This window comes from Phasianus colchicus, chromosome 9 (genome assembly GCF_987193195.1).
Source record: "Phasianus colchicus chromosome 9, bPhaCol1.hap1.1, whole genome shotgun sequence".
In the NCBI taxonomy this organism is placed as follows: domain Eukaryota; kingdom Metazoa; phylum Chordata; class Aves; order Galliformes; family Phasianidae; genus Phasianus; species Phasianus colchicus.
The window spans coordinates 30,057,809-30,069,861 of record NC_143444.1 but is presented as its reverse complement, the minus strand read 5'-3'; the positions used below and the strand labels follow the sequence as shown (position 1 = coordinate 30,069,861).

The window sequence follows — 12,053 nt, the reverse complement described above, 5'->3', positions numbered from 1 at the left end:
CAGAGTTGAAGGAGAATAGCCTCCATCCTCTGTGAGCCTGTGCAGGTCAATAACCCAGAGACCATTCCTCTTCTGTGGGTCACACCTTTCTGCTGGATGTGAGAGCTGGGCAGGCTGAGGAAGTGAAGGGCAACAGGCACTCAGCATGGGAAGCAGCTGGGGAGGATGGGAGCAGGGACTTGCCTGCTCTGAGACTGTTTCATGTTGAGGAGCTTCAGCCTGAGAAACAACAGAGCATCAAAGGAGGATGACAATGTAAAGACTTTGAATATAGCTGAACAACTAAACTGAGGAAGCAAGGTTTTATTGCTTACAATTATTTTAAATTCTCTTATGTGATATAAACTGAAAATAAGTGTATATTCTCCGCTAATAAAGATTTTTGTGCCAGTATCAGCTCTGTAAGAACTGGGATTGATGTGCCAGAGCATGTTGGTGACAGAGCAACTCCTACACTTCTGCAGCCAGCTGCTCTCCTCTGAGAGGTGAAGGGACCTGGACAGATGAATAGATAATTTGTCCCCACACAAAACCCACCAACTAAAATCACTGTGAAATCAGAACACAGCTGTATATTCTTCCCAAGTAAATCATGTGTCTTATTTAATCAGCTGTCCTGAAAGCCTCTTCAAGCAGTAAATCCGGTTTATGACATCATACAACCTGATAACTTGATTAAGTAGGACAGTATTTTGTATAAGAAAGACTATCTTGAAATTTCTAAACCTCTTCAAAGCAGCAGACCTAATTTCTCACCGTCAAGGAGTGAAATAAAGTGAAGGATTACCATCAGACACCTTTGCTTATAGCACATTGCACCTAAGCAGTGCTGAGCAAGGCTTTCAGTTCCCTGCAGAAGAAAAATAAAATCACAAACAGAGAATTTTAACAGGTTTTTCAGTACCCAAAATACGTCAACAGGTAACAAACAGCTTCACTTCAAAGTATTTAATGAAATAAAGATATTAATGCATTAAGCTTTGGGCATTTTTAAATGAGCATAATTATAATCAGGAAATTGATGATGTGTTTGCAAAAAATACTTGCAATATGCCAAGCACTCTTTTCCCTCTGGCAAAAAAAAAAAAAAAAATCCATCTCCAAGGATTTATCCAAAGAGGAAGAGCTGAAGGGATAAACTCCACAGTATTAAACAGACTTATCCAATTCTGACTGGAGAAGGAAATCAACTGAGAGAGTGAGTTTAAAAACAAATGCTCCAGGGAAAACTGAGTGGGATATGGTGGTTTTTACTGTAATTCTTTCAGCTTGATATTCAACTGATGTTTTCTTTCGTGCAAGTTTAGCCTAAAGAGGGATGACCCAGAGCCTTTCAAGTCTTGCTCCTCAAGAATAAACTGTCATTTTTATAAGCTAGAAATCCCTGGATCCTGCCCTTAATATGATTTTATTTTAAAATTCAAATGGCCATCTAACCTCTAGAAACTGTGGCTCCAGAAGGATCAAGATGCTTTGTGTATCTCACATGGCCAACCAAGACGGCCAACAGACTAACCAAGCTGCAACAGACAGCAAGCCTTCCCAACTGCACTGCAGTGGTTATGCTCCAATGTTTATTAATAACATAAATTAAGAGTTTAAGATATAAAATTCTAAGGTGGTAAATCATTTTATTCTGCTTCCTTATTGAGACAAAGCTGTGCGTCCAAGCTCCTGTCCCAGCACTTTTGAACCTCCTGGCCAGTTTGATGCAAATCTGATAGTGGAATAGAGGTCTCAAAGGTACTATAAGAGGTTTGCAAAAATAGGCAGCTGTGCAGGGGAGAAAAATCTGATAAATTCCCAGACTGAGGGAAAGGCCTCAGTGTGAGATCACACTTTATTAAAGCACCACAGAATTCACGAGAGAAAGCCCTTAGAAACGCTCGAGTCGCACAAAAAGCTTAAATCAGAGCTCACACCTTCCTCAACACAGCCATGTCAGCAGAGCAGGAGACGCACACCTGTAGGAATCCAGCTTCGTTAGCTGCAGCACTCACACAAGTGCTCATTAAACTCTTCACAACAGCACCCAGCTCCTTGCTGTGGACAGCACCCAATTGTTTCAGGTATCTGTCCTCAGGTACCCAGGACCAGGCAGTAGTGCTGCAGCAGAAGCACAGACTCAGAAAGGGCTGAAAGGGCTGCACTATGGCTTTGCCCCAATGCCAACAGCTGCAGTGAGTTCTGCTGCCTTGCCCTGCCCTTCCCAGCAGGCCAGCTGCCCAGCATGTGCCACCATACATCCCACCAACTCACCACACCACAGCAAACTTCTAGTGTGCACAAAGAAGGGTTGCCACATTCTGTGTGTGAGAGGCTTTGCTGTGCTCCCAACGCCTCACCAAATCCCATTCAACATCATCCTTGGCCTTCGCTCCTTTGCTGCCTGTGCTCATCCTTGCATACAGCTCTACTCGCTCCCTCATCCATCAAGTCCTGGGCTCATCTCATTTCTTTCCCATCTGCTCTTCTCTCATCCCTCCGGTGACACCTCGCTGACTGCTTGCCATTCTGTCGGGCTGTTCACTTAATGGATTTCTTCCCTTGAGAAACAGTTTTTCAAAAATCACATCTTCTGCACCTAACAACTCAATCCTAGAACAAGGTCTTGCTCTAAAACTGCTGCATTGCCTATTCAAAAGCATTAACAATACACAACAAAACAATACTGTGATAATCCTCAAATAACCTGCTGCATCCCTAAGAGAATAACAGGTTACAAAATGGAGGAAATTACAGCTAGACTTGATGTGATGTAAAATTAATTTAATCTTTTTGGTTCAGAACACGGCATGTATTAAAGTTTACAGTTTAGCACAGGAAAAATGCTCAGGTTTGAAGGCATATATGGTACAGGAATACTCTGATGTTGTTTGAAGGCACAGCGAATGCTACTGCTTGCTGTCTGCTCCCAGAGCACCAGGAGGGATGAACACCAAATAGCACAGTACCTTTAAGAATCATTTGGATGGAGTAAAAGCCCTGCTCTCACAGTGTAAAGAGGCACCACTGAACTCCACCTGCAGACATAAACGAATGCCTTGTGCTGACATACTCTGTGGAATTTCCCTCCAATTACTCCTAATTCAGGTATGTGGTTCCACTCTAAGTAACAGAGTGTTACAGATATGAGAGCTTATGTTCAATATCTCCTAATACTCCTAGGATTGTCACACCATGGAAATGACAACTTCCCACCTCATTTATTGAGCACCTGGTTCGTAAATTTAACATTTATAGGTCAGAAAATACTCCTTAAGCTGGTGGACATGAATTCTCAGATAAAGATGAACTATTTACATAGAAGTGGTAGCTAACACACTTAGTTATCAGATAAGGGATAAGAAAAGACCTCTGAAAATATGTAAAGCATTAAAAAAGTTGAAAACACTTGGTATCAACAGAACAATCACCAAACAGTATGACAAAGTCAAGTTTTCACCCCAGAAGTAACCCACGGGCAGCTCTGTCACCTGGCAGCAGCTGGAACAAGAGTTCCCAAATTCGGACTGCTCAGGTACCACTGCTGGGGACAGCAGAGGCTGCTGGCTCTGTGCTGGACTACGTGCACACAGAAGAATGTGCAGAAGTGTCCTCCTGCACACTTACGCTCTGTCCTTTCCCCAGACAACAGCCCAGCATTCCTCTTACGTTCTCTGTTTTCCAGTTGCACTTTTGAATCAACGACCCCCATTCCTCCATGCTGCTCTCCCCCCTCTTTTCCCTCCTCAACACGACCCCAGCCAATGATGCTCATGAATCTTGAATCACAGCTGTAGGTCTGCGGGTAGGCAGAGAAAGAGCTAGGAGCACACAGCACCAAGATGCTATGAATTGATGTACCTGCCATGCCACTTGCCTGTTGGAAACATCTTCCTGATGCAAAACGTTCCCTTCTGGAACTGCCCAGCTGAAGTGGTTGGTATCTGACAGAAACACTCGCCCCTTGCTGCCAGTGGGTGCTTGGAAGGTCCATGCAGAACAGGAGCCCACACTGGAGCTGTCTGTAGAGGGATGCCATTACACCCAGAGTCCTTGGCTCTGGGGGCTTCGCTCCTTAGACCTTCCCTCCTTCCCTGTCCAGCAGAGGTTGCACTTCTTCCACTCACAGCCATAGAAATTTGCTGCTCCTTTGACGAGGCCCCCCAAAAAAATCAAGGCTTAAACAATGCCTCTGATAACTTTTTGGGAGAAAGAAAGACAGGGAAGCTCAAGCTGTGATCTCTGAGCACTCATGAGGCAAGCAGAGGTATCTATCAATACCCTAATAACAAAGGGCTCACTGTTATTTCTAGGGTAGCAGAAAGAACTACCCGTCCTCCAGCCCATCACCACAACACCTCTTCCAGCTCCAATATAGGAGAGGTATTCTGAATTCACTAATACAACTGATATGTTCATCTGGGGTAGATACCAAAGCCTTTCATGCACACATGTGTCATTTAACTTACCAATTGTTTTCAGTGTGCATGTGACCACTACGTGCCACAGAACAATTTTCAGTAACCTGTCACAGCACACTCCAGCTAGCATACCTACAGAGAAATATTTCGGATTGCTTTTCAATGCCAGCTAGTCTCATAAAGAGAAATTATATATCTCACAAAGCAGAAGGTAAATTGATGACTAGCCCCTAAGCCACTGCATTGAATGGGGGAAAATCAAGCCTTAAGACAAGGGAGAAAAAAAATACTTCAACTTCCTCAAACAGTTAAAGAAGTTATTCTGGACAGCTGTCTCAATGACTGCAATACTGTGGAAAATTAAGTAACATCTGTAATGAATAAAATTATCGTCATCTCACATTTTTACTTTCCCTGCTGTTAGAGGCTTGTTCTCAATACGTACTTGGAGGAGTTACTGCTTAAACCAAACAGACCATTTTGGAACAGAGCTATTATGCAAACAATGTACTCTGTATTCCAACTAAAAGCAATGCTCTGCTAGTCTGGACAAGGCACGATGCACAAGTAGAGCTTATTCTATTTTTTTTTTTTTTTTGGTGCAGTTGATCAACATAATTTATGACGGTACTGATGAAACATATCTTCCTATCTAAAAATCAGACATTTAAGGATATAAGTACATAATAACCTTTTACAGGCTAATATTTGTCTTTCATTTATTTCTTTAAACATTTGCATCCTTTCTACATATTTTTAGTTGCAGGTCATTGCAGTGATATCAGTGAGCGATATGGAGACGTACCTGTATCATCATCTCTTAACAAGTTTGCACAGCAATACCTGCGTATGCAGATTTATACCACAGATGTTATCTTTATCTCTGAGTTACATGAAATTACTTATCTGTGACACCTGAGTAAGATCAAAGATCCTGAGCAATGCAAGCTTCCTGCACCGTGCCTTAAACAATTTAATAACCTTAAAGCATCAAATCGGTATGTTTCATGCCTTGCATTTTAATGCTATTCTCTGGATACCTGGTTTGTGTTGGTAGAAAAGATCATACCTAAGAACAAATGCAATCTAAGGCAATATTTAAAGATTAGATTATCCTTCATTGCAAATAGCTCGTTTGTTTATTATCACATTGCTTTATTCTTGTTTTGCCTCTTTATACCACGAAAATGCTGAATATTCAGTTTAGATTTCCCAGCAGCTTTTTATTTTAGTCTAAAAACATTTACCTAACACATTCTTAACAAGCAAAGTGAAGAAAATTCAGCCATCTGTCTCTACATTACAATAACAGTTATGGAAGAGTAGATTATTCTATACAGCAAGAAATTTAATGCTAGGAATTCTTATACTTTAAGCACTGGCATGCTCGCACCAGTTTTGTATATAAGAATGTTCAGCACCAACACACAGCAGGAACAATGATTTATAAGGAAACAGAAGACAAAACATATTAAAGATATTAAATGCATTCAGTATTCTAATCATGCTATATGTCCACGCTTCAAACTGAGAGAAAGAAAAAAAAAGAAAGATCCGTGCCATTATTTTTTCATCTCCAGCACTTCCCTAGTTCTAAAATATCACTAAACATACTCAAAATGACTTGCTGGAAACAAACACAATAAAGAGAGAGATTCGAATCCTTACCTGGGAAACCCCCTTGTACCATTGCTGTACCAGCATGTACTTCAAGGTATCTGCATTCCTGACAAACATTCAGTGCTGTAAGCAGCTCAAATCCTCATCATACACAGGCTCAGTGCTCGTCTTTCTTCTGACGACCTTGGGCCTATTTTTCTGAGATTTTTCTCTCCTTAAGGGCAAACCGTCTGTCTGTTTCTATTATGAGATGCCATCAATTATATTAATTTCAAGCAACCCACAAGCTAACAGTTACATCTGCCAGCAGATGAAAGCTGCCTATGCAAGCACACAGGGAGCAGCAGATCCCTGGTTTCCCACATCTGACCCACTGATGCTCCACGGCTGCTGTTTGTGCACTGCCTGGCTGTGCTAGCATTCAAATGACATCTCTATCCCCAACACGAGTCACCTCAAATGGTTGTTTGTGTCACTGCCAGCTGCAGGTACTGCCACGCTTAATGGCCCTCCGCATGGCAAAGGAACGGTTAATGGGCGTTATTTATCAAAGCATCCTTCTCATGCAAACAACAGGGGTTAAAAATTGCATTCCTCAGTCAAACGGCTCCACTAAATACGCTGTTTACCAATGCTGCAAATCCTGCAGTTTCCCAACACTGATACGAATTCGTGGATTTTTGTTGCTGGATTTTAGCGTGTCAGAAAACAAAACGCAGCCGTTATTGGAAGCACAGGGAAAATTCAAACTTCATCCTAACTTAGGTTTTACTGCAACTCTGAATGAGCAGCATTAGTTTCACGGCAATAAGCATGCTGAACCGAAATATTGAAGAGAATCACAATCCCTCATTCAGTAATTAAAGAGATAAAACGTCTTTCTACATTTAGAAATACACTCACTCATTTTGGGAATTCCTTACTAATTCTCTGTTCCAAACGGCACATTTAAATTAACTCAAAATTCTCAGTTATTTTGGTAATGCCATTAATTTGTTCATTTTTAAAGATCATTGTCCTTTCTTTAGAACATGTATCACAGCACACACAAAGCCATCTGTTCAGTGCATTATGTACAAGCACACAGTAAAGAAAAAAATACAAGGAGTCCCAGCTGCAATTTTACTATTAATTCATCAAAAAAGTAATTTCCTTTTGCAGTACTTCATCAGATGCTGAAAACTGTGCACGTGATTCACAAATACAGAAGAAAACAGCAGAATTACAGAAACCCAAACTAACCCCCAGCCCCAGCCTGCAGTGACACCAACATTGCAATCTATCCTCATGTGGCACAGCAGCTTGCTGTCTGCCTGGAATGCACAGCCCTTCTGGATGCTCTATTAGAGCTGGCTACAAAAGTTACATATTTTTAGCTAATTATGGGTCAGAATAAGAAAAGGAAAAGCAGATTAGCAGTACAGTCATATTAAACAGAGATTAACACAGCGAGAAAATAAAGTCACTGCTCTGTTTGTCTAATCCTGACTCCTGCACGGTCTTTAGAAACGCGCTGCACTAAATATACTTGTTAATATATTTAAGACAATTAATTATTGCAATTGTTATTCTTTTTCCCAAAATTTTATTTTCCTATTGCTTGAAGCATTTTTCCAGGCTGCATCTTACTCTTTGAACATCTTCTCTATTTGCTGTTGATTGCAGTGACATCTATTGGAGAGGCAGTGTTTGGCTACACAAGCTGCCTCACCTGGAGATCACAGGTTTTGGTTTACCACCCCCCCACCCCCCACATTAAAATTTCTTCTCCTCTGTTTTAGCACCATTTTACCTAAGGCAAACTCCAAGGCTTAAACTGCTTTATTGAAAGTTTTTGTTTGGCTACTGTTCATCATTCTGGCATTTTTCCAAAGGGAAAATGATATTTTGTCTTCTTCACCCACAGCAGAACACAAACACTTCCTGAGGGTGCACCTAAAGCACTCCACGTGCTTGGCCATAAACTCCATTAAGCCTCAGCTGAACTCTCTACCAGTTTTTAAGCTTTTGTTTTTAATGAAAGCCATCCTCCTCTCCCATGAGTCCCAACATCACTGATGCTGTGGAAGCCGTGAAAGCCTTGGGTACGTTCATCCAAACCAATCCACACACACAGGGAGACTTGCCCCTCTGTCACCCTAAGCAGCCACAGGTCAACCACAAAGGAGAACACATGGCTGAAACACTAAAGAAGTTTTGATTCAGTAGAAGAAGCGCCATTCCTCAAAAGTGTGTTAGGAAGATAAATAATTATGCTTTCTTATAGCTCCATTGATTTTTGCATTATCTGCAGACAAAAAAAAAACAACAAAGGAAGGGGACATTATTATCCCCTTATTAGATACAGTCAAGCATCCTTGCAGACAGGAAGTCTGAGCGCTGCAGCATCTAGTCCATTATCTTAGTCACCTTTCACGATTTTTTATTATCTATTTTTATTATTTTAAGCTTATTTGAAACCCACCGGATCAACCTCAGCCTCTTAGCTAGACAAGCACTTTTCACAAAAATTAAATAAATTATCAATTGAAATTAAAGTTTCCAAGTTCCAAGCAGTTGTCTTTACAGTTTTCTAATAGTCTTTAAAGGCCTTTCTTAAGTTATGATTGCCTCAACTCCATTACAAAAATATATCCAAATTGTACAGCTACGAATGCCCCAAGGAAAAGCTTACAAAACATTCCATTACAAACTACTCTGCCCATCCATTTCCTCTGCTTCTTTTTACTACTAACCCCTCATTACAGCAATAAGCCACAACAGGGTGCACATTAGTCTATTAGCAGACTCTTAGTGCACACCTACAGCCATCCGCCTCTAAAAGAAAAAAAAAACCAATGCCTATTGACACAGTCTGGAGCACAGCTGCTCCTAAGTACAAATGGCTCCTTTGTATGCTTTCCCTCCCTTTTATTTGTTTTGATTTTTTTTTTTTTTTTTTTTTTTTTTTTTAATTCTATCCAAAATCTGATGTTTTTAACGTTTGGGAAACCTAAAAAAGAATAAATCTTTATGGAGAGTGAGATCCTCCAAAATCACCTCTGTCACTGTAACATTTTCAGGTTTGTTTTTTTGTTTTTAAAGACGAAGAATTCTTTTTGCAGCAGGATGAAGAATCACCAAGCTGGTCTGCCAAACAGTTAAATAAGCAAGCAAGGAAACAAGTTGTCTTCTACAAATCCTGTAGCTTAGTCTTCTCCAGCTGTTGCCCATGTAACTGCCATTCCTCTCCAAAGGATTCAAGTTTTCCAAAAGTATTTTAAAATGTGAACTAGAAGCCTTAAAATAGTGAAGTCAAAGCACAGAGTAAACAAGCAGCACACTACACATTTAATAGTAGTATCAGTGGAAATGAAAAAAAAAAAAAAGAGGAAATGCTATTTTCAACTTGCCTTTAATATGCAGCAAAACACTATTTAGGAACTTGGAAAATGATCTTTGAGTTATCAAGGGTTCAAATTAATTTGGAACATAAAGAGAAGCAGGTCCGAAGCTAAGGATGCAAGAAGACTTATTTGAAACAATAAATAAAACTCTGGATCTTCTTTACAATGCCAGTGGAGCTCAGCATTTAAACCACAGAAACATGAAGGATGTATGCAATTTCTGTAAATGAAGTTCGACACCCAACAAGGATTTACCCTTTTCGGATGAAAAACTACCTCTGAAAAGAGAAGGCAGAACACCTACAAGAAATGACTGTTTGTTACAGCGAGCCAGCAATGAAAGCCACAGTTTCAGTGATGGAAAAGCAGAAATAAAAGGGAGCACTGCAAAAAGGCAAGTGAGTTTAAACCCCAAAGGGGAAAGGAAATCAATATCAAAAGGTCATTCAGCCTCCTCAAGGGGAAAACAGACTGAATATGGAGACTGCAGTGCAGTGTGTACAGGATGGAAAAGGAAGAAATATTTTCTGTTTTGCAGTAGGAAGTCTAACAGTGCTTTGCTTTCATTTTCAGTCTGAGGAATGATAAAGAAGAACATGAGGCAAAAGATGAGACTATGTATAGAAGGACAAGCATGAAGAAAAAGTATGAAGTGAAGCAAGTGAACTATTTCTGCCATATGAAAGAAATTGATGACTTGGTTTATGACATTTAAGTTGTATTAATAAGAATGCTAACTAAGTAAATAACTACATCCATCAGTAGCACAACTAGAGTACACAGACTTAACAGCTCTACAACCTCAAAATGCCCTTCTAAGGTCTTCCACACTATTGGCACAGATTGAGAGCCACGGGGTGTAAATGAAAGAAGGGGAGGCTATGACATGAATTCACCTGAAATGACACCTCTTCCTTTCAGGATACCCAATCTTCTAAACACAGAAGACAATCATTAAGTTCACCTTATGTTCAGTGAAGCTCAGTAAATTATTAAGTTCACAAAAAAAAAAAAATAGAACTAGCATATTAAGTGGGCAAGAAATAGACCAATATGAACATGCAGATTGGCACTGCCAAGAGGGCAGGTACTTTCCTGGACTGAGATTGCTGGGATGGTGATGAAGAATCAGGACAAAAATTAGGGACACTAAGTAGGTCACAAATATAATACTGTGGTCAGATTTACAGAGAAAACTGTTTTTCAAGTTGTCACAGAAAAGAAACTGTAGAAGTCCATTCCACAGCTGCTGAGATGCTTGAGTTTCAAAAGTGCTCTGCCTGACTACCACTTACACCCAAGACACCAAAAAACCTTCTTCCTCTTCTTCCAAAACCTTCTGATCTCCACCAACCAGCCTCATTAATTATCTCTCCAATGGCACACCGCTGCCAGCAAGGAGGAGGAAGTCAGCAAGAACAGCTGGAAGAGCTTTCCCATCAGCAGGCCTCAGGATTAGAGCATATACCAGGTGGGAGCCATACCTGCTACTCTAAAGGCAAAAGCTACAATGGCATCTGTCTGCTTTGGTTTGGCCCTACCTTGGGAAAATAAAACCCACTCCAAGAAACAGATGAGGAGAAACGTCATTGCTGCTAACAAACATGTATGCTGTTTTGATACATGAGAGTGCAATAACAACAACAAAAAATGACATGTCTCATTTCAGAAAATAATTTTGTATTCTTATCTGTGATTTTAATATCCCTAAACAATTGATGCAAGACAAGCTATGAATAACAGTACTACATTTATCCAAAGTTGGAATTCATAAAGCAGTATCGTGGAATATTAGTCATGCTGTGGAAAACTCTGAAGTTGCACAATGTCCTCCTCTAAGTCCCTAAATGACTGCACAGAGCACTAATCATTGCAATTTGTTAAAACAAACAAACAAACAAACAAATACAAGGATAGTTACAGAACCTTTCCCTAGAAATGTTACAAAGATGGGAGAGCTTCTTTCAGAACAGCACTGAAACAATAAATCAACATATTTTCATTTTAAAGAAAAATATTTTGTTTGAATAGCAATGTCCCAAATCAACTGCAGGCTTTCTTGGGTGAGAACCATGCACCCAGGGTTCTCAGCCTAGGACTACTTAGCTACCACCAAAATTACAAGGGTAAAGCACAAAGTCTGACTTCTATGGCTGACACCACTGCCAAAGCAAGCACTCTACAGCTCACTTAGACCTTTTAAGACTGAAAACAGAGCCCTTGTTACATCACTTCAGAAGACAGCTGTAGGATCCTGGCTGGGAATAGAAGGCCAGGTAAGTTACAAATCAGCAGCTCTCAATGAAGACAAGTTTGAGAATTAGATCCTATTGCCACCCAGCACTTCTTCCACAACACAAACAGAAAAAGGCAGATATGTTTATCATATCATATAATTCATCTACATCACACAAACATCATCTGACACAATGACTGTAGCACCACTTACTCTCTGCACAAGCATCCTCCTCCTCTTCATCCACGCTGGCTTCCTCCGAGTGCAGTCTTTCCAGCGCTCTGTAAGGAGGTGGCAATTTCATTGGAGGTGGGGCCCCATACTTTCTCTGTTGGATTCAAAGTAAAATAATTACATGCTTCGTATCCTCCGTGCACGAAAAAAAAACCAACATCCTACAAGCTC

General features: G+C 40.4%; 1 protein-coding gene across 11 annotated transcripts in view; it reads right to left on the bottom strand.

The window, feature by feature from the left end:
- The window catches only part of PATJ (PATJ crumbs cell polarity complex component), a 145,983-nt gene that overhangs the window by 69,645 nt on the left and 64,285 nt on the right, over positions 1–12,053 (bottom strand). For all 11 annotated transcript variants that reach the window (XM_090146792.1, XM_031603529.2, XM_090146791.1 and 8 more), the window contains one exon: positions 11,862–11,976. In XM_090146792.1, coding sequence (XP_090002918.1) covers positions 11,862–11,976 — 115 coding nt within the window. The remainder of the gene's footprint in view (positions 1–11,861; positions 11,977–12,053) is intronic.